The sequence below is a fragment of the Anas platyrhynchos genome, chromosome 19 (assembly GCF_047663525.1).
Source record: "Anas platyrhynchos isolate ZD024472 breed Pekin duck chromosome 19, IASCAAS_PekinDuck_T2T, whole genome shotgun sequence".
In the NCBI taxonomy this organism is placed as follows: domain Eukaryota; kingdom Metazoa; phylum Chordata; class Aves; order Anseriformes; family Anatidae; genus Anas; species Anas platyrhynchos.
The window spans coordinates 5,519,191-5,542,169 of NC_092605.1; the positions used below are offsets into that span (position 1 = coordinate 5,519,191).

Consider the following 22,979-nt stretch of genomic DNA (forward strand, 5'->3'; position numbering starts at 1 on the left):
GCTGCTTGGCATACACAGCCACTCGCAGTGGAAATAATGTTGAAACATAAACATTTACCTGATGTCATAGCACTCGCTGCCAGCATTAAACCTGAAATGGGATTACAGCATTACTTAGTAATATAATAGAGAAGATTTAGTGCAAGTAAAACAAGTGATTTTAGAGGGATGTGCCTTGTAGCAGATTAGATTAGGTTAGGCTAGATAATTACATTTAAAAATCTGCTGAAGCTTTCTTTCTGTCAGTGTATCTGAGAAAAGGGTAATTTTCATGGCTACAGAACCCTCCAGATTTTGTGGGGACAATGAGCAGCTTTGTTGGGGAATAATTCAAAGGTACTTCAAGTCAGGAGCAATCTTTAATATTATGGCGATCAATGGAAAATGAGTAGGGTAGCTATAAAATCTCAGTGATGTTTTAAAATCCTTTTACTACTTAAATCATCTGTGAACTGAGCCATCGAAGCCCTCTAAAAGCAATAGCTGAATTATTTACTCCTTAAAATTTGGTGTGAGATCTGCAATTTTATACTAAACAAAAAATGATTTGTTTAGAAGAGTTACACCAAAATTCAGAGACAATAAGCATCGATTGTTCACTGATGTGGGAACTTCAAACCGATTAGAGTTAAGCTCCTAAACAAGAGACAGACATGAAATTATAATTTGATTATCTATGTGACTAATGAAGTTTAACTGCATCTTCAGGAAAATAATGCAGTGATATTATTTTGCAGTCATTTGGCCTGTGTCAGATAGCAGTCCTGCCATGTATTACATTAGAAGTTGAGCCCGTTTCACATCATAAATAAAATTACACAGATTTCAAATTACACACTGAGAAAGATAAAGGTCAAATTTGATACTAATCTATCCTTTCCATCAAACAAACAAACAAAAATATGAATATGAATATGAAAAAAGCCTTTTTGTAAATGTGATAATATCCCATGGCACACTTGGTCATAAAAACACAGCTTCTCAGATGCCAGTTGCTGACATTGCTTTTAAAACACGGAGACTTTTCAATGTTGTGATTAGTAAATGTGTGCTTATCTGGAGTTACAATGTACCTCAAAGGTATTCCAGCCAGGTACAGTTTAGTAATGTATTTTAGTAAATACATTTTAAAATGTATTTAGCCAGGTACATTTTCTAGTAGCACTGCAGTGATGTATCTTACAAGAAAACTTTCTGTTGGAGTGAAAGATGAAATTTCTCCTGGTGGATATTAGGCGTTCAGCCCTCTCAGATGAAGAAGCTCCCACAAGGCCAGGAGGTGCTTTGTGTGCCTGAGAGGAGATTAGAGCCACAGAGAACAAGGAGAGAAAAGCAGCACTTGTTGGGCTGGGTACTGGCCTTGGGCCAGCTGTGGACACGTCTGAGTCACCGGGTGAACCGAGTGTGTTACTGACGGCAAAGAACTTGTATTTCAAACAGCACAGAAATATCCTGCTTTCCAACATTGATCCTGTAGTATTTCCTTTGTGAAATGTTAGTCATAATGTACTCGAATTCAAGGCTTGTTTAGAAACAACAAACGTCTGTTTGCTTTGGCTTTCAGTAATTGTACTGTAAGAGAGAGGATCGGGGATTTCAACCTGCTGCTTACAGCTGGGTAACCTGGGAACCTCTCTTAGGTCTTCCAGCAGAAATAAGTATGTAATTTAAGCTAACAGGAAATGGGATTCATTTTTTTTAAAGGCAATATAGTAGTTAAATTCATTCAGAAAGAGAATTTTATGAACCAGACCAAATCAGGACAACAGGACCTGGGAGCTAAGGAGCTGCTGTTGTGTTCAGGTTTGGTTTGGACAGTACTGTCAAGGATCCCTGAAAAATTACATTTCAGGTTTTTAAACCAAAGTTATAATAGAATTCAAACTCATGAGATTTGGGGTTTTAGTCTGCCTTTAGGAAGCCTACAACAGCAAATAAAGAATAACTCTGTACTACTTTCAGTGTTTTTAGAAGCCTTCTTTTGAATGTAAAGCTTTGACAGATGGTGACAAGAGCTCATCTTCCATCTTTCTCTCTCGGGGTCAAGCTTGATGGGGAGAAGTGGATCTGGCCTGAAAGTGCCCATCATTTTCACCCTCTTAACCCTGCCAGTTAGGCAGCACTAGGTGAGTTGCCTCTCCGGGGGCTGTGGCAGGACAGGGGAGGCAGTGACTTACAGGCATGGAGGGGATGTGAGATCAGTGCATGTCTTTCCAGTTCTCCTTCTTCAGCCCCACGAGTGGAGGCTTTTGAAGATCTAAAAAATTTTTTATCTATATATTTATTCATTTAAGCAATGCATTACCCATGCAGAACAAATTGTTTCTCTTTGGCCCCTGTATTTCATACATATACACATTTTTACTTTCTCAAAACTAAACGGAAAATGTTCACACTTATACCAAAGCTGGAATAAAACAGATCTACCTTTAAGTCCCTTCTCACAGACAAAGCAGACTAGTTTAGCTGATGTTAAGTTAAATGTAGTCTGCATGGCATTGACATACAAGAACCTTTATCCCCATATTTTCTTCCTGCCATTTTTTTTTTTTCTCTGCAAACGTCTGCCATCCATAATCAGTCTCCATACCTCATTTTTGACATCACAATCAATGAAGTGAAATAAGCCGTTACTTAATGGGTCTGACATAAAATCCATTTAAGTTAAAGGAAAAACTCTCATTGTTTCCTATCAGCTGTAGGTCAAGCCTAAAGAGAACAGAGGGAGTGGAATTCAGCCCATCATTTGTCATCCGAGAGGAAATGGTTTCCACATCCCATTTGGACTACTTAAAGATTTTAAACATATTTAGTGAAAGAAAACAAATTGATTTCTTGTCAGTGGTTAAATGGCTGGAGTTTTACTGTGATTGGATATTCTTTCATTTTCAGATTTTTAAAACAAGTTTGCCTGAATTGTATTATTTCTGATTATTGTACTTCTGATTACGAAGCTACATTTTTTTTTGTTTTGATATTTTAGAAAAATCAAATACAGGAGCTTAAACCCTGTAAAAGGGAAGCCAGCAATACCAACGAGGAGCCTGGCTGCCTGCACGGCCATGGAACACCGGCTCATGCAGAGCCAGGCAGCCTCTGACCATGGGCTGCACCTCGTGCTGTGACCCTGCCAGGCTTCTCACAAAGCTGCTTGCAGCCCATCAGTTTTATTTTTTGTGTGTGTGTGTCTTTTAAATATATTTGGAAGGGGAGAAAACATCTATCCTCAAATTCACATAATTATCTCAGTTCTCCTAGGTTATATAATTAGGGTTAGTAAAGCATGAGTCCTTTTTTCTCTTTTGCTCAAAACCTTTTCTAAATGTAACTCAAAAGCAAACTGAACCTGTGTTGTACTAGAGCCCACCAAATGCCTGACACACTGTCCCTGACAAACCTCCAGTCTAAATAGCACTTGTTAGCCTTGCAAAGAGGGAGCAGAGGGGCTGGCAGGGAGAAGATGAGCTGAGCTGGGTGGTCATCTAGCTTGGGATTGCCCTAATAAGTGGAGATAAATTTCTTTCAGTGTTTTTGCAGAAATAACCTATGGAATTCAAGGACAAGAATCCAAAAGCTCTCTCTCTTGGTTGTGATATACTATAAAGAGCGAAAGGACTTCTGTTTCACATCCCTTCTGGTCGATAGGAAGCTTGTGGTGTGCACCATCTAATGCCGAGCTGCCGGGAATCATGGCACTTGCAAGAGATGATGACACAGAGGTGTTGAGGGGTCTGATGCTTGATTTAATTCATCTACTCGGCTAGCAGGCAGAGCAATTGCAAAACAAATATCATTGCCATTAGCAACCTGCATGGGCCTTGCCTCTACCATCCAGTTAATTTTCACCACACCCTTGTGAGAAGGTTATAAATTGTATTATCTTTGGTGAAAGGAAGTTTGCAGACAGATTCTGACCTGACTTCCCTTTCAGTTGTGGTGGATGAAAGCCTGCCGAGATCTGGTGGTGGAACTGAGGTGGCTGAACTCGTGCTGCTGAGGCTCTGACCCATCATGTAACAGCTGGAAGGCCCAAAGGAAAAACAAAACAAAACAAAAACACAACCACTAAGAAATCCTAATAAAAGAAACCCTAATAACAGGCAGGTTTTTAGATGCCAGCTGTACAGAGAGTAGGCAAGCAACAATCCACAAGGGCACAGAGTCCCTCGAGCTATTTTTCAAGACTGCAAATTCCTGTCCTCCAAATTCCTGTGTTTGAAGCTCAGACAGCAACATTTACAAGGAGAAGATAAGTTAGTTTAATAGACTCAAGAAATTACAGACAGTGCCTGTGCCCAAGAGCTGAAATGGGGGTAACTGCGTGTACACAGCACAGCTTTTCAGAAACTGTTCCTTTGGAGCAAACCAGGGATTGGCAAACTTCAGCAGGGCTTATCTTGTTCTGCTGCACTGGACGGAACAACCTTTTTATCTGTAGCTTGAGGATGTAAAATTTCAAGGCCACATTTTTGGGAACGGAACGCAAAGCCTTGGAGAAAGGCCACGCTTCAAAATATGTTTCCTCTGTAGCTTCCTCAGTGGCCGGGACGCAGCGCTGGCAGCAGATCACAGCCCGGGAATTCCTGAGCTTTGCTTGGACCATTCCTCTCGGTTGAGGTCACACCACTCTCCGTCTCTCTGTTTGCTTTTAGCAGGATCAATTTTATAAATTACAGGGTGAGATAGAGCACCGGTGTGAGAGCGAGCCCGGGAAAGGTGCGCGGCTGCCCGCGGAGCGTCCCAGCCAACCGTGGTGGCAGCTGGCAGTGCCCTCGGCTGGCCCCGCTCTGCTGTTATCAGCCGTGCGTGACTCACTGCAAACAGCCTCACGCTTAAAAGGAGTGTTGGTTGCCGAACTGCTACCGATTCTTTGTAATTTCACTGCAATCTTATAATGTTTTTTTACTTAAATATCGGTCTACATTAAAGTCAGAAAGCTGTGAAGCTCTCAGCACCCTTGGCACAGGAAAAACCTCTGCAGAGGTCTCAGAAAAAAGTTTTTAGCTGAATTTTCAAATCTGATATTTTCAGTTCTGGTGCCATATTGCAATTTTTCAGTGAAAACCCCAATTCTAATATGTTGCCAGTAAAGCTACCTGGGATACATTTGAACTAACTTTAATCATTTGAAGATCTTTAGAGTGCTTCACGGAATCTCCTTTGGGGAGAGATGCCTCAGCAGGACTGATCCCTCTTCTCTTCTTTCAGAATTTAAGGGAACAGAGGGCCAACCTCTGGGCAGTTTCACTGACCTGTCCAGACCGAGGGATGCTCTGTGGCTCTGTGGATACACTTGCAAAGTAGGAGGTTAAAACAAATGCACCTTAGGCTGTGCAGTGTAATAGCTGTTCGTGCAGCTTTTAGTCATCAATAGATTGCTGTTGAAAGATGAGTGATACTTTTAAATATTCAGGTTATGAATGAAATGTTAAAAGAATGTTTCCTTTGCACTTGAGATTTTATGATATCATGCAGCCATTTCCATAATTAAATAAGTGCTCGATTCTGTCTCCTGTAAAGTAGATATTAACGGGGAACTTACTAAAAACAATTGCCAGAAATGTCCCTGGACTTAAACTTCAAAAATATCAATATCAAATTACAGTGATGGTGTAAGTCTGGTGTGAAATCACCAAATGAAATTGAGGTTAAATGGCTTTGGTTTTGAAATCAACCAAGACGGCTTGTTCCAAGTGTTATTTGTGTTGAAGTTTTCCTCCAGGCTCCAGCAGAGACCTGTGCTCCTCCACACAAGGGGCGGCTTAAAAATGAATATTTCTAAACACAGAATCCCTCCACCTACAGCACAAAGGAATCATGCCCAAGCTGCAGTATCAAAGGCCTTAACATTAGGTAGTATCAGAATCAAAGTCACTCTTAGTCTTTCTGTATACGTCTGTTATGGCACAATGTTTAATGCCAAAATCAAACTGTATTTCTCCTGCAGGAAAAATGACACACCGGGCAAACTCTGTTCACTTTGGGAGCAGCTGTTTGACATTTCATTTGCTCTTTACTTCTCAGTTCATGGCCTAAGGTTTTATCCAAACTGGGAGGTCTCACCAAAAGCCCTCCTGACAATCTGATCCCATCCTGGGTCGTTTGCAGAGCGTTTGCAGTCCTAACCTAACCCAGGCACTGGCTGTGCTGTTGCTTGGATGCTCACGGCTTGATCCTGGCGTGCAGATGGATGCTTGTGATAACTAGGTACAAACACAATTGTACTCGTGGCTGGGATCTAAAGGTGCCCTTTAGACTGTTGCCTCTACCCCATGCTACGCAGCAGTAGCTGAGCTGCACGTTACACAACCTACGGAAGAGAGTCAGAGGTCTGTAACAGAAAAAAAAATAAATTGGATCGAGATTTTTGTAACGAGAGAGAGGGACCTTAAATGGAGATGTTGTTTGTAGGCATCCCTTTGCTGCTAAGGAGCAGAGAACAAATATTTGTACGACAGCCCTCACAAATCCCCTCCCCCCAACAATAACAAGCTGCCAAAAGCTGCCTCTCCACTGAACTTTGCTGCAGGTGATAAGTGTGCCTGACCCCGAAAGCAGCCGTGCACTCTGCGCTGGCTGTGGCATGGCAGGAACGAGCCGGCCCTGCTGCTCGGCTCCAGGGGCTGTCGCTCTCAAGAGCTGTAACCCAGTGCACCTTCACTCTGACTGATCAGCTCTGCTGCTTGGTGTCCCAAATCCTCCTTTTCCTATAAGCTGAAAAAGTAAAAAACTCAACCAAGCTGTTCAGGGTGTCTGTTTCAGTCACCATTTACTGCCTGCAGCTGGGATTTGATGGAGGAGGGATGGAAAGCAGCGTTACGGGAACACCAGCTCTGCCCATGGACACTGCAGCCTTAAAGTCATGGAATCATCTGGGTGGGAAAAGACGTTCAAGATCATCAAGGCCAACCATCAACCTGAGTCCCATCACCCAGCCATGTCCCTTAGAGCTGTGTCCCACACGTCTCAGATACCTGCAGGGATGGGGACACCACCACTTCCCTGGGCAGCCCGTTACAGCGCCTGACCTTAGCACCCTCCAGGACAGGTCAGCCCTCGGGAATGCATCCTGATATCTGCTGCTGCAGAGAGTTCCAGCTTGGAGGGGGCAATGGGAGGATGCCTGTCCCTCCTCCAATGCTCACACCGATGAGGGGATGAAACCATCCTTTTTCTTGCCAGAAATGGGCAGGGTGGTGGGGACAGCCTGTGCTGAGTCTGCCCGGGGAGCGCTGCCAGCTCAGCCCAGCCCTGACCTTACACAGCCCGGTGACTGCCGCTCCCAAGGCTTTGTCCTCAGCTCGGAGCAGAGCTTGTTGTGACGGCCGGGTAATTAATGTGCCTCGGCTCCCTGGCTGTAAAATCCCCGGGGAGACGAGGCGTGCATAATTTTACTGCGCCACAGCTAGGTGAGCGTAACGCAGTATTCCTGCTCAGGGATGACTGTGCTGAGCTACCTGACTGTGAAACAGCTGCTTCCCTCGTTTTGCATTGGCAGAGCTGGTACCCATTAACCATCCTGCTTTAACAAACAGTACCAGCTTCCCAGAGAGGCCACCGTCAGAACCTTTCAGCTGCAGCAGGCTGGTTTTTGACATGGCCAAGGAAATTGCGATCACTTTGTGGTGCTGGGACTTCAGGCAGCATCAAAGGAGTGCATGCTGTCCCGTGCTGCTCTGCAGGCGAGGTTTGAAGCTTGTCTCTTCTATTATCAAATGGGAGCTACCACCAGTGTGACGATGCCAGAGCTGAGAAGACCTTGACTAATGGCAGATCCTTCTTTGTGCAGAGAAATCCCAGCCTGGTGCAGCAGCACTGAGACTCCTGTCATGATTTAGGGACCTCAGGGAATCCTTACATACGCATACACATCCCTACACACAACAACATCCATGTCTGCAAACTTCTGCTCCATCCAGTTGTTACCCTGCTTTCATAACAATTCCTGTTCTCCCCTCCTTGGCTCTCCTGGCAGCTGAACTGTCCTGCCCTGGTTTGGGGGGTGCTCGTCACCTGCGTAAAGGCACTGAAGCAGCAGCAGGGAAAGGTTTACTGACACTTCTCCCATATTTCCGTATAGTTTAGCTGTGTTCGCTATGATTTATATTTTGTTCACTTCACCATCTATTTTTGATAATAAAATCTGCAAATATACATACAGAGCAAGACTGTTTTGTATCTGTATTTGACGTTGATAGAATAAATTACCTTTCCTACAGATTTTCAGTTATGTATCTGCTTCTATCATGTGCTGCACAACATCAACATGAGAAGGAAACGTTTGCCTTTACAGCCCTTTGCAAACATGGTTCTCTTCCAAGCTCTCTGCCTTGCTACTAAATAAATGTGTACACAAGATAGCGCGTGTGTGTGTGTGTGTTACTACAAAAGACTAGTATTTACACAACATCCAAACCTGTACAAACTCCAGTTGAAGCAGCACTTTCTAAGCCATGGGGCCATGCCCACATCACCTGCAGGACCAGAACACCCGCACGCAGCAGAGCCCAAACCTGCCTTCCTCCATGGAGCCTCCGGTACCTGGAGCTGCTGCCTGCTGGCCACTTCCAGCACCACCTCGACACTTTGTGCTCACTGAAGCCTGTGGCACAGCAGGAGCCTGATTTAAAGCTCAGAGGTTATTTCTAGCTTCACAGGCAGGCAGCAGCATGGGGTGGCTGGGTCAGGAGTGTGGGGCGAGGAGGGAAAGCCCTGTGCAAGTCATGGGCTGCCTTCAGCTGACTTGCACTGGACACATTGAGGGGATGGAAACAAGTGAAAAGGAGTCCTCCCTCCCTGTCCTCTCACTGTCCCTCTTGGCACTGACATTAATTTCTGAGGGACTGCAGACCGGCAGCACTTCTATGTGCCGGGTCTGACCCCACAGCAACCGTGGTTCATCCCGTGGTTCATGCAGGGAAAGAGGAAAGCACTGAAATCAGCATCTCCAGACCCTATGGTGTTCTTACTGCCATTTGTGTGTTTTCTTCCATTTTGGTTGTATGAGCATATTAGCTCCTGGAAGCCTTGCAAAGGTGTACGTGTATGTGCACTGAAAGGTGGCCCGGGATTTGCCATCCAGATTTGGCTGCAGGAGTGACAGGGATGGGAGCAAAGCTTGGGGTGGTTTACACCAGTTGAAAACCTGGGCTATATGTTGCAACATACCTCTCGCAAAGTAAACATGGCCTTGCATCATAAACCAGAGGCTGGGGCCAAGAAACAGCTCAGCTGGAGAAGGCACAAAATCAGGAGAGCACAAGCCCGTTCAGGTAAGAGAGCTGTATCTAAAAACATGCCCTGACATACTCACGAGAGGAGGGTAGGTATTTCTGAAGCTATTTTTTTCTTGCAACTCCCCAAGCCTCTGAGCTCATTAAAACGAAGACGCTCTAATTTCCAAGAGGGGCCAAGAGGGAAAGGTCAAGGAAGGACTGCTTTGTAATGTCAGATCTCAGATCCCAGCAAGAACAGCAGCAGAGTTTTCATTAAGCTGCCATCAAATGCTAAATTACTGTGCTACTGACAGCAAGTAGGACGGCTACTGCCTTACATGCAAAAGGCAGTGAAAGAAATGACCTGACAGTTTGCTGCTTGTGTACAGGCCTGCCTTCTGCGATGCACAGGTCACTGTACAGGTCTACTAGAAATGAGACCTCAACTTGGCAAAGGCACGGCTCTGGTGACAGCAGCCGACCCTGCCTGGGTGAGGGCAGCCAGCACTGCTGTGCCCGCAGTGTCGCGCGTCCCCTCCATGTCAGGGGCTTTCATCCACAGGAGCCACAAAACCACCCAGAGGATGAGGCACTTTGCCAAGTACTAAAGTCTCTAAAACAAGCAAAGCAGCTGTTTTTGTTGTTTCACCAAGCCTACAGTAATGCAAGGAAGCCCAGGGAACCCAGTGCAATCTCTGCTGAGGGGTGTGCTCAGCCTCTCGGGGGGGCTCAGCTGCTGCTTGTCTCCTAGGGCTTTGTATTTCCTGACAGGCATCAGAGGAAGGCAGTCGGATTAGACAAATTCCAATGGAAACAAATATTTGATTTCCTTCATCCTATCTGCACTTTGAAATTGCTGCCTGGCCCAACGTATGTACCTAGCGAGTAGGAAAAGCCATGGCTTGAGGCCCTTAAGGGAAAGCAAAGGGAGGGGCTGCCTCCCAGGCTGCTGCCTGCACCTCTCAGCACAGCTGTCCTGTCTTTTAACAGTTCATTAGCTGGAGCAATTAGTGGTCATGGTGTACAAAGAGCAACATGGAGCGTGAAAACCACAAAGAAGTGCTGGACCTGGAACCAGGGCGCATATGGCAGAAGCCCTCGGGCAGCTCCTCCAGCAGCCCCATCACGTCCTGGTGCCAGCCCCATGGGCACTGTGTGGCCCCACAGGCTCGGGCCTTCTCTCCTGCTCCGTGTGCGCTCCCAAGAGATCCTGGTGGTCTGTGGGGAGATGCAAAGCACATGTGGGGGCTGTGCCTGGATCCCAGAACTCAGTTTTTGGGAAGATGATGCTCAGGAGGATGACTGCTTCATGCAGCTGACTGTCAGAGCACCTGCACTGTGGCATGAACTTTCGGGAGAAGGAAGAGAGCGATTCGAGGGGCAGGGAAGGATGAGAATCAAGCTGGGGTGACTTCTGAGTTAAAGTCGAGATACCATAATACCAGGTGAAAATAGAAACACCTGCGATCTCTGTACAACAACCTGTAATTATGTGCACAAAGGCACACGTCTCCGAGTGTGTAGGTGTGTGCATGCATTATACATCAACGTGTACAACAGCCCAAGGATCTGGCAAAGTTGCTTTTCCCTCTATACTACCTTTAACTAGGAGACTCACATTACAATTGTTTCATATTTTTAAATCCGTGGCAAACATCCCAGTACTTTCTGCTTTCCCTTTGAAGGCCAGGACCTTCTGCTTTGCTTCTCCCCGTACCCGCTGCGGTCACCCCACTGTGACGGAGTGCAGTGCTGCTGGGCAGCCCGCGTTGTAAACAGGAAAGCTGATAGTGCAGGGGTGCAATAGCGTGGCACAGGGAAGCAGTGAGCCTACCGTGCCTACGGACCCGCTGGTGACATGCGGCCACCTCACCCTGCTCCGTCCCGGGCACTGCCTGCCCCCAGTGGGGTCACCGTCAGGCACACTGGTTTTAACCCCAAAGTGTCCCTTTGAACTCAGAGCTTAGCTGAGCCCTCGTTACCTTCTGGCGGGTTATTCTGTGAGCCTGAGCTGGGCATGATCTGGCCGATGGAGCTTTATCTGCTCAGGCAGGGAAGGTGGTGCCCTGCAGGAGCAGAGCTAATCCGGCAGGGTGGTGCCGAAACAGCGAATGCCAAATTTTGCCAGGTGTGAGATGATGCGCTCAAGGACTGAGCAGGATGTGGTGCCCAGGAAACCACCTCATGCCCACGGCGCCAGCTGGGTAGCTCCGAACAGCAAAGCTGGACCTGGCCTAGACCAGGTAAGAGCAAGACTTTGTGGAGTGTATCAACAGAGAGGCGCACGGAGGGCACAGCCTGGCCTTTCATCATTTTCCTTCACCTTTTCCCTTCAGTGAGCACGCCTTCACTTCTGCTCTAAAAGACGGCAGCGATCTGGGCTCTCCAGTTTTTGTGCTCTGCTCCAGGTTACCCTGTGCGCTCCCCAGCACAGACAGCGCAGCAGGCCCATGGCGCGGCACGCCTGCTCCCCACCAGCTGTTCTACTTCAGCAAAACAGGAAACCGAGATCGTACGACATGACCACGCTGTGAAGCTCTACCCCTGCGGCACACGCGCTGTAACTTTCGGGGGAAGCTTCAGCGGGTGTGCTTCAGTCCCTCTGATGCTGCAGCTTGGTTTTGCCCTCTTGCTGCAGACAATGTTGCCTGTCCCTCCTGATGCAATGCACTGAGCTGGAGGCCTGGGGGGTGCTCCCTCCCACTGCAGGCCGACATTTAGGATCAAAACCAGGCATTCACCTTCAGCAGATGAAGTGGGAAAAGCATTTTCCTTCTGCAAAAGGGGAAGAGTTGTGAGTCCAGCTGCAGAGCCATTTCCCATTAAGCAGCCCACAGTATTATCTTACATCCTTCTAGTGACAGTTTATCTGCTACCCCACAGGGCAGCTGGACTTTTGTAATGCTGAGAACACAAAATCCCAAGCAGAGGGAACCCTGGGGATCTGCCGTGTTGCAAAGCTGGTAAGACAAAATCAGGTGGAGAGAAAGGAAAGGGAACCTTCGTCCCTCCAACACTATAAAGATATCAGCAGAAGAGGAGCACGTGTCCTCCTAGACCCAATAACCTTGCCCAGATGGTCACAAAAACAAGTAGGCTGGATGATGCCAAGCCACATTCTCCCTGGTGGTAGCTGCAATCTCCCCCTTGCCCTAGCAGCTCCCTGACCCCTACCACAACAAGCTGGTAAAACCCCTGTCCTGCCAAGGAGTGCAACCTCCAGAGCATTTTGTAACTACCCAGCCCAGGGACATGGTGTTAACACTTCACAGCTATTTTCTCCATGCCAGAATGAGTTAAGGTAGGAGCCTCTGCCCCGGCTTTGAATTTCCTGGCTTTCCCCATCTGCGTCACAACACGATTCTTCCCAGCCAGCCTCTTCCTCAGATGTTCAGAGTTAGCGTTGGGAGCCCAGCCAGCTCTCCTTCCCAAAACAAACACGAGGCCTCCTGATGCCAGAGATTTGCCTTCTATTCAGTACCCCAGGGACAAAGCTCTTGGCTTTACAAGCACTGCCCCGATTTTCAATTCTGCAGAGGTATATAAATAAAAATGCAGCTTTTAGGAAGCCTTGTCTGCACTGGAAAATACCTGATGGCATGTCCCTACAAGCTGCCTCTCTGCATCAACTGTAAACAGAGCCTCAATTAATTAAAGCAGTTCTTTGCCAGGTTAGCATACACTGTTTTAGCAAGGAAAATAAGGCTTATTGTCAAATTGCTTTTTCCTGGTATAATGACATCTGACTTCGAGTTTTTGCTAGTAATAAAACCACCCACCCATTATTAAACCACCCTGAAAACTAATGCCTAAAAATGTCTAAACCTAATGCCCTGAGAAATGATAAAGTACCCATTTTGATAAAAAAAAAGCTTTGCTTTCCCTTCAGCAGCTCTGGGTTCACATCTGCTCTGCTGCTGCTACCTGCATGCTTTGCCTAGAGGGCCAGGAACTGCAGAGCTGCTGGTGGCAGATGAGAAGTGATTCAGTGGAAATCTTGCCACGAGCCCTGAAGATAGCAAACCACATCACCACACTGCCCCGTGCAGGCAACGAGCTGAAATCCAGAGCGATCTATTCTCTGCGCTAAGGGAAGAGCCCTCAGCCTCCAGCAAGCCAGGGCTTCCCCTTCTTTTGGAAGAGGAAGAGAAAAATACATGACTCGTGGCAAAAATCTGCTTAATATGCTCCTGAAAGGGGAAGAACATGCAGAGAAAGGGAAAGAAATCACCTGTAATAAATATTGCACTCCTATCACTATTAATATTCTCCCATCAGGTAGTGTCTTTTTGTCAGCTGGGGAGAGTAAGAGGCAAACCAGCCATACCCAATGAACATGGCCTGCACAGACTTTACATCACGAGCTGCTACTTTATTCGATCCACCTCTCGTGTGTGTATTGGCCTTGATCTATGAGTGCCCGGTTTCCAGCAATAAACTCGAGGCAACTCGCTGGAGCCTCGGGGCCTCTGTGGCGTCACCTGAAGGCCGGCGTGGAAGGGGTGCCAGCCTCCTGCCTCTCCTCCCTGTCTTGAGAGGCTTAGACCCAGACTGGCCTGAATTTGTACATCTGTTTTATTTCAAAGTGTGGTTGAATAAGAAAAGGACATAAAAATATTACCTAATGAAATTGTATGGAAATATCAATGGTTTAGTCAACATCATTGAGACAAGTAGAGGTAGATGCTAAGCCTGGGTTCTTTGCTCACGCTGAAGTCAAGAACAGCTAAGCTCAGTGTACTTTTAGGGTAATGAAGAGCTATACTGTGGGCCCAAAGCATTTAAATACTGAAAGAGCACAAAATGTGGTACTTCAGCAATATGTCCAAGTCTGCTTTGTGCTCTGGAACAGGCCCACGTCTAATCAGAGTAGATTAATAATTCATAATTAACAGTATCTCGATAGCACCACCCATGAAAGGAGCTCATGTTCCTCCATAAATATTAATTAAACCAACCCAATACCCCAGCTGTGTAACAACGATTACTGCCATTAGCAGATGGAGGAACTCGGGCACGGTTTCGCTGCCCACACAGGGCACCCGTAGCAGTAACTCAGCCTCAGCCTGGGGTGAGGGACATGGTGCTGGGTTTGGGTGCCTCGTGACAGCCACAGGCCTCCCAAACCGTCACCCTGCCTGGCATGGTGAGGTGGAAGGGCCTTGTGGAGGAGTTAACACCAAGCACTGCCATTTTGAGAGAGGAGCCAAGCAGCAGCATCTCCAAGGAGACCAGCAGGCCTGAGGAGCAGCGAGCGAGGAGACAAAAATAGGAGCTGGGGTAGGCAGCTAGAGATGGCAGCAGGTCTGGTTTTCCCATTTTTTGTATTTCTGGGATGGTTTTCTCTTGTTAAGCTAGATAGCTGTCCACTGCAAATGTCAGGGTGATTTGTAAACGACTCATTTAGCTTTCCATCACCCCAGCACTGGGGAGTGATGGAGTGCCTCCTGGGCAGCAGCAGCTGCCTGCAGACACCAGACGCCCTCTCACAGCTTCCTCACATGCACATCCTCACCCTGGCTCTGGCTGTCACTTCATCTGGCACCAAAAAGCAGTTATTTGGGGTTCAGGCTGCAGAAGTCCTCAAGGGACATCAGATACATGCCTGCATGTGCTTTCAAGGCCCAGGCCATACAAAACAGGACAGACACAGCACAGGGAGCTGGGCACCTGGGAGAGCCGAACACTTGGGCTGGAGCAGGAGCCACAAGCTAGTGCTTTGCCTTGCAGAAAGTACAAAGACAGCTCTGAGACTTGGGCATGCAGTTTCTAATCCACCTAGAAGATGGCATGTTGGGCTATAGGGCTGCCCTGCACCTGAAGCAGTAGTGGCTCCTGGCTGGGAGGACAGCGCTTCTCATTAAACACCCACTATCAAATCTTCTACCTCTTGGTGCTCCCATCCCAGCACCAGCACTACACCAGCTGAATAGCTGATATTGCAGGGGAGGTGGGTCTGGGCAGCAAAACCCATTCTTAATCTCTTTTTGCAGCCAAGGGGTTTGTTCCTGGATGTGTTACTGGGCTTCTATACTTAGCACCATCAGAGGATGAGCATTTGCATCACAATAACAACGTGCTAATAAAAATGAGGGAAAATCTATCCCTTTCCAAATTCTAAAAACCTCACTGCATGGGAAGCAGTTCTCCCTTGTGAACGTGGGTTAGTCTGTCTGGGCTAATCCCCTATTCATATGTCGTGGCTTATTAGGGATTTAAAAAAAACACCAAAGGCTTAGACAGTATATTTACAGTGGAACAGTCTCACACAAACTCTATATTTTATTTAAGCAATAAATTTAATGATACATTTGACTTGAATTAATGTTGGAGAAATCTAGAAATCTGTTCTTTTCTTTCCTGTTACTTCTATGAAACCCTTTAATAAAGGCTTTACAGAAGCCGTAATATATAACTTTAAAAGGGCACTAATGCCAATTGAAAAAGAGCCGGACTGAATTCCTGCCTCCTGCAGAACAGCAATAAATCCTCCCACCAGCACTCAGTTCCCTTCAAACCACAGAACTGTAGCCTGTCTGAGCCCTGCCGTGACCACAGCTCACTCGAAACAAGAGCCCTGAAGGCCCTATGGCCACGTTTTCCCAGATTTACAGCAGCTCCCTCACCGACTTCTCTGCTCTCCGTGATTGGGGTATGTTTTGTCTTGTTTGAAACTACTGGGGGTGGTTCACAGGGTGAAATTCAAGTGCAGCCCCTGCATGCCAACTCTATAGTGACCCCATAGTGAACCCCACAAACATCTGAGGAGAAATCTCATTGCAGAGGGCAGAGAGAATTAATGTGAAACAAAGCAGAAGCACAAGAGGAACATGAGCTGCCAGGGATGCCCCACAAGCCAAGGGCAGAGCTGGAAACAGAGCTGGTTTCCTAAATCATTCTCGATTCATCCAGTGCTCTCCAACTCATACTGCTTCTGAATAAGTGCTAGCACCATCTTTATCGCCATCTTACTCATGTGCAAATGGCACTCTAGTTCAAAACAGTATTTCTATGCTAGATACCCAGGACTTACAACATTTCCTAATCCTCTAGGCAAAACACATGCCCACAGGGGCACAGTTACGATGAAGTGAGGCACGAATCCACAATTAGCAGAATGGCACTGGAAATGCCAGATATGGAGCATGTGCAGAGGGCTACATGGCAGGTCCATCGGCAAGGCCTGTTCTCAGGATATTTTTTAAACTAAATGAATCCCAGCATGGGATGTGCCCTTGGTCCAGCACACTTTAAGGAAAATGGCTGCACTGCACAGCTGCCCACACCCATGGCACAGGACCACAAGCACTCAAGGGACAGCAGCTTCAAGGGCATTTTCCTGTGAGCTCAGCCTGGTAAATGCCCATCTGCAGGCACTAATCCTGCCCCAGCCGTAGCAGAGACCTCCATAAAGAACTAACATCATTCACGGCAACTTGGTTATTTGTGATTCTCTATACACGTCCAAGGGTGTTCTCACTGCTTTAAGTACAGCAATACTGTTCTAGTACAGGCAAAACTTTCAGAAACCCATTTTTTCCCCACTGGGTAGGCAAAGTCCAGTTGCACTTTAGTCCCTCATCTTCTGGAAGGGGATTTTGCCTGCTGTTCAGAAGTCCTATCGGGAGGAAAAGGTCATCTGCTGCTTGTAGCTCCACGTTTCAGGGCAGAGTCCACCAGCTCTATCACAGCCGATAAGTTTTCTTAGAGCTAAGCGCTGTCTTCCTCAGAACTTCTCCCCTGCTCACAGCGCCCCAGGCACTGCCTGCAGCATCGCAGCCGGGCTTCCTATCTACAGCTTTGGCAAGAAAACAACCACACCAAAATCAACAGATTTGCCACTGATACTCAAGGAGCCAGGAGTTTTTGGTTGATATACATGAAATATTTGCTGTTAGAGAAAATTATGCATCTGGAGAATTTCTGCTATCTGAAGTATTTATTAATGTAGCTTTGCAAGTCTCTATCTCTGTATGCATAACTGCTCACTCAAGCACACGTCGTGTCAGTACAGCGGCTGGGTTGTGGTACCATTGCACTATTTCCCTGACCTTTGACAGAGAACTGTAGACCTTTCTGCTGGCATCGTGGCATTTTATACAACTCACGTCAATAAAGAAAATGGCTGTGATAACACTGATATTTTTATTTGTTTTGTTCCCTCCAACTCTTCCCAGCAAAGATTATTATTTCTCGTCCCTAACAGCAAGGATCCCTTATCACTGAGGAGGCTCCTTGCATGCAAAAGTGTAAAAGAGCTTACAAGCTAAAGATAAGGCAGGCAGGAGAGCCCAAGGAGTGGTAACGCTGCCCTGCCTGGGTGCCACAGACCATAACATAGCAGGAGCTCAGTCACTGCCAAGCTCTGCCAAAAGCACCAGAACCTGCAGTTAATTAAACCAAACTTTTTTCAGTGCTAAATTAAAGAAAACAAGGCATTCAGCATAGTTATTTCAGTACGATATGTGGCAGAGGACCATGCCACCAACGCAATTTATCAGCTGTTTTACCACATTGTGGTTTTTACTCCAGTCCCCAGGTCTCACCTTCCTTCCAAAATAAGGTGCACCTCTGAGCCACAGAGGTGCAAAGGGCAGCTTGAAAACTAATCTCTTGAGGGTGAGATCAGGTTTTGATACCCCTTCTTCCTCCCCCCAAAAAACAACCAAACATCACCATAAACAAACAAACAAACAAACAAAGCATTCTGCCTGTTTCTTTTTTAATTCATCAGAATACAGAGCTACTCTATCTCAGGATTTCTTCTGCAGCACCAGGGTGCTCTGCAGCCTGACGTGTAAATCAGCATGGCTGGGGATGCAGCACAGGTTGCTGCCCAGCTGGAGCACAAACCGTGCAATCCAGCTGACAGCTTTGCTCAGTCGTGGTTTGAATTTGCTGCAGTTTATTTCTGGAGGCGTTTAAAATGCCTGTCTAGAAGGTGTCAGGACCGCTGCACCCAGTGAGTCATCCACTACGCCTGACGTAGGCTGGTAATAAATCTGACCCAATGCTTACTAAAGCTTTCTACAGGACTCGGCAGGTACTTCGCACAGAGATGACGTAAAACAGCATACGGGAGAGAGAACTGCCACTGTGTGGGTCTGGTGCTATTTTTCCCTTAATAATCTTTTGTTAGGATCCGCCAGTTAAGAAGTGCCATACCCAGTAACTCCAGCCATCTGCCCCAAGGGATGCAGTAACATAACATTAGGGTTCTGAAACCCTGCATTAGGATTTCAGAGAACAGATTTCAGTCTTCTGCACTTGGGTGGAACAAACCAGCTTACATCATGAATTTCCTCTATCCAAAGTAGTGTTATATCTATCTGTATATATATATGTATGTATGTACAGACACACACACAAACATATATATGTAAAAAAAGGTAGCTTGGCCATCAGTAGCAGAGTGCAGCAGGGACCAACGGGGCCAGCAGCTGCCCCGCACCCCAGGGGGGTTGCAGCCTGGGCCAGGGGTGCAGCAGGACCCAGCTGGCTCTGAGGCAGCTCGGAGCATCCGCACAGCGCTGCAGCCACTCCAGTGGCTCCAAGCTCAGCATCCCTGCTGTCTGCCCCTTTGTGCTTCACCTCCAGGACAAAGAAAACATTTCCCTTTCTTGTGGGAGACAGTAACTTCAGGGCCAAGAGGGAGAAAAGCAGCAAGATGTAGAAGAAATTAGCTGGCCAAAGGCCCTTAGCTTGTAGCTCCTAAATTATGGGAAGAACAACAGAAGCCAATGCAGATTTCCTGGAGGTACAACACCAGCCTTCTTATGGTCCAGAGACACCCAGCTGAAGAGGGGCACAGCCAGAGGAAGGCTTGGAGGTGAGAGGGATGCATGGAAACATACACGGAGAGCTGGGATGTGGCTGCATCGCTGCGGGGCCTGCTTCAGTGGGGAGGACGGCGGCAGTGACTGATTCCTATGGTATTACTGGTAAATCTACCCCGGTTCACACTTTTCTTGGGGAAGGAGGCATTGTACCAGGCTTTGTCAGGAAGTATTTTATGTCCTGTTACATTCTTGTGGGTCTCACCGTGGCAAGGGGCTGATGTGTGCTGCGCATGGGGATGAGTGCTGGGACAGGCTGGCGCTGCCCTCGGGGAGCTGACAACAGCACGGGAAGTATTGAATTCTGATGGGAGCAGCAGCTGGCTGCTATCAGAAAGGCACTATCTCTAACCTTTTGAAATCCTTGAGCATTTATTTTCTCACTGGAGAGATGAACAGCCTGCCAAGGTCATTTGCACTTGGAAGATGTGCAGAGGCTGCAGGGCAGCGCAGCTCAGCCCATCGGGGCCGGGATGCTTTGCACAACACTATTCCTGCAAAAATAATGACACCAAACATGACCCACAGCTACACCAAAAGCCCTTCTCCAGTGCCGGAGCAGGTAATGCGTCACTGCCTCCAGCTACCAGCAGGCTGTAAGGCAGCACCAGCATAAATGGAAATTAGTCTCGTTACGGATGACAGGCAGCAGCGCAAGCCTGTATCAGCGCAGGATACAGCTGAACACAAAACGACCCCCTTGGCAGTGGCACCGTAGCAAATAAATTGGCATCTTGACTTACCTTGTGAACGGGTTATCCTTCTGCAAACGGAGAGTAAACATAGCAGACGAGGCAGGCTGATCGGCAGGAGCTGGAGCGCAGGGCAGGTCCCTTCACACAACAGTAGTCCTTTTCCCTGGCAGGTCGGGGGCGTTCTCGTAGGCAGAGACGAGCCCCTTCGCCCAGCGGGTGCCTGGGGAGCCCTGCTGCATCACCACCAGCCGGATGGGAGGCTGGCTGTTTGCAGGGACTTCGGGAGCATATTCCTTGCTGGGATCCTTCCCCCTGCAGTCATAGAGCACGCAGGAGATCAGGAAAACCAGGAGCAAAATAACATAGCTAGCTACCAGAATGATGAGATTCAAGGTAACAGGGTCAATCTCCAAATAAAACTCCATTTGATCCCATGCTATGGAGTGCAAACCCGGACAGCGAAGTTTCATATGCACGAGTGAGCGAGCGCTAACTGATCAGAATAGATGTATTGGCTTTGTGGTAAAAATACATTAATCCTCAGGTCTCCTGTAGCAGTGGATTTCCCCGAACTGGATGATTAAAGCAGCTCAGTTTAATAACTTAAGCTCCTTCTTTTAATGCCACGTTGCCTACAGTGGCAGAAGCTAAATTTGAATGCTATATTGACAGCAAAACATCCCCTTTGCTCAGGGTCTCTACCTTTCCTTGACAGGCAGGCACCAAACCGGGCTTCCTCTAAGGGCATTTTGCAAATGCTCCCCCCTAAAGGTGGGTTTGGGCCCCAGATCAAGTCACTGTGGCTGTGGGCTGAATAAAACCAAGCCATTCACTAGTAAATGAGTACAGAGATAAAATAGGGAGAGAATCACCTGCAAGGTAACTTTTCTCAGAGTCTAATCAGCCTGATTCTGATTTCAACAAGAACATTGTGCCCTGCCCCTGGGCTATAAAGGGCCCTTGAACATTAATTAAAAGCTTTTATTGCCCACTTCCCCATCAGCAGCCCCAGGACACATCTCACACTGCCACAGGTGATGCCCAGACACAGCCCTGTCCCCACCTGCCAGGTCTGCTGCCACCACAGCTTCTCCAGCCCAGGCAGCACTAACTTCTTTTCCCTATGCCCTGCTTGCCAAAAACTGGCCAAGCTGGCAGCGTGGCTGTCCCATGCCTGGGAGCGGTGCCAGGCTGCCCAGCCACAAAACCAGCAAGAGCTTTCTGCACCTTCAAGGTTTGCATTTCTGAAGCTGGTGGGGGAGCAGGGACACACGTGCAGCTACCACATGTTGGCTGCTTGTTTCCATGGAAAAGCAAGCTGGAGAGAGCATCCCTCCTCCAAACAGCAGCGAACCAGGTGTAGGATACCAGGAAGGCAAACAGGAAAGGCAGGAGATGATGCCAACAAGCACCCAGACCCTCCGTCAGCACACTCACTGCTTCCATGCAAAACTCCAAGGTTTTGGTCAGCATTACAGCACAGGAGGGTTTTAGAAAGGGATTAGGATGTCTCAGTCTTAGTGCTGCCAGAGCTGTGGAAAAGGGCTTTACGTGTCAGTGGGAATCCGATCCGGCACATCTAAGCTGTAAGAAATATGTCATGGGGCCATCCGGCTGCCGCAGACCTCGACGCACGCCGCTTGTTTTAAGGCCAGTATCGTCTGCGTCCCCTCAGTCTGCCCTCCCGGCCCCATTTAGCCATTAAGACATTTGTATCAGGGAGAAACAAGCCCAGATCTGGCACTGCAGGAAGGATGTTTAGCGGAGAAGAGGGGAGCCTGCAACAAGAGGATGCACATTTGTACAAACCTCATGCTTCATTTGTCACCCATCACACTCACATCTGAAGCCAAATAAATTTGGCTTTTGAGCATAGTTTAGACCAAAACTGTGATTTTTCAAGACAAGCTAAGGCTTTCCAGTATGCAGTTCCCCTCCAACGCAATGATGAATGGAGCTGGGACTTGGTTTCAGCTTCTAGGTGGGAAAATCTGAAAGTTGTTTGAAAATCCCTCCTTAATGACTCAGAAGCTCAAGTATCTTCAAAAGGCAGAAGGGTTCATGGTTTTAAAATTCAATCACATTGCACTACAAAAAGTTAGTACCAAAGTAATAAGTTCTTCATAGTTCACATGTTAGCAGAGATACGTGAGAGTACACTTATTTCAGATTATGTTTAGGGGGATTTTGAAGTAGTTTAATTCTTCTAGATTAGCCTCCAAATAAAGCCTAGGCTCTGAAAACTCAGTACCATCCTCACAAAAGTTGATGTTGTTTTTCTCCCTTTTATTTAATGACCACCAGAAGGTGAATTTTCTCTATCTCCTCTCAGATAGCCAGTGTTCAGATTTCGATCGGATGTTGCAGCCAGGAGATGCACAATGGTAAGCATTTAATTTAGCAAGCTTTTAGGTGGACTTGTCAGAATGTAAAAGCTGGGATTTGATTACTGCACCACCTCCTGCACAGCAAGAGAAAAGCCTCCACGATTCCACATCTCTGCAGCTTCTCAAAACAGTGCCTTAGAGTGAAACCACACCGTGTTTCCAAAGTGCCTCCCGAAGGCTGCACCCAGGCCCCGAAGCACAGTGAGGAGACCTTGCATTTATGCTTCTGTTGTGACCCCTGGGGCCCCATCCCTGAGCTGCTTGCAGCAGCCCATGCACTGAAAATTGAAGTCTGCAAGTGTCCTCGATACCAGCACACATTGCTTCCTCCCAGCCTGAGTCCAGAGCATGAGGAAGGTGCTGTTTGATATTCCCGAGCCAAAGACTGCCAGGGTTCAACACTGTGGCTGGCACCCTTGCCAGGAGTGTCACGCCTCTCGGGACCCTGTCTGCATGCATCCCCAGGCTCTACACGGTGCAGTCTCACTCCAGCAAGCCAGCATTTCTCCTGGGTCAGCACCCTGCTGTCCCCCCCTGCCCAGCCCTCCCCACCTCACCCTGCCTGTGTTGTTTGTGCCATGCACCCTGCTCTTAAGAGAAACCTTCTGGACCTGTTTGTGCCCCTGCTGATGGCTCTGCAGTGAGCAGGGGTGCATTTCCCCCTGAGCAAATGGGAGTCCTGGAAGTTTTGCGGGATTGGGAAAAACTCAAGCAAGCTGGTGCATGGGTTGGGGTGAAGCACTGCCCATCTGTGGGACTGGTGTTCCTCGGAAGTCTGCAGTTGAGCTCCGCTATAACTGCTTCAGAGCCAGATCAGCTCTGCCAGAGCACAGAGAGGGCAATTTG

At 47.6% G+C, this 22,979-nt stretch overlaps 2 protein-coding genes across 2 annotated transcripts in view; both read right to left on the bottom strand.

The window, feature by feature from the left end:
• The window catches only part of MMD (monocyte to macrophage differentiation associated), a 42,118-nt gene extending 22,268 nt beyond the window's left edge, over positions 1-19,850 (bottom strand). The window contains exon 1 of the mRNA XM_038165205.2: positions 19,795-19,850. Coding sequence (XP_038021133.1) covers positions 19,795-19,835 — 41 coding nt within the window. The 5' untranslated portion in view covers positions 19,836-19,850. The remainder of the gene's footprint in view (positions 1-19,794) is intronic.
• SMIM36 (small integral membrane protein 36) overlaps positions 1-21,813 on the bottom strand; it is a 32,707-nt gene extending 10,894 nt beyond the window's left edge. The window contains exon 1 of the mRNA XM_072025719.1: positions 19,795-21,813. Within this exon, the coding sequence (XP_071881820.1) occupies positions 19,887-20,216 (330 nt within the window). The 5' untranslated portion in view covers positions 20,217-21,813 and the 3' untranslated portion in view covers positions 19,795-19,886. The remainder of the gene's footprint in view (positions 1-19,794) is intronic.
• Between the last annotated feature and the right edge of the window lie 1,166 nt (positions 21,814-22,979).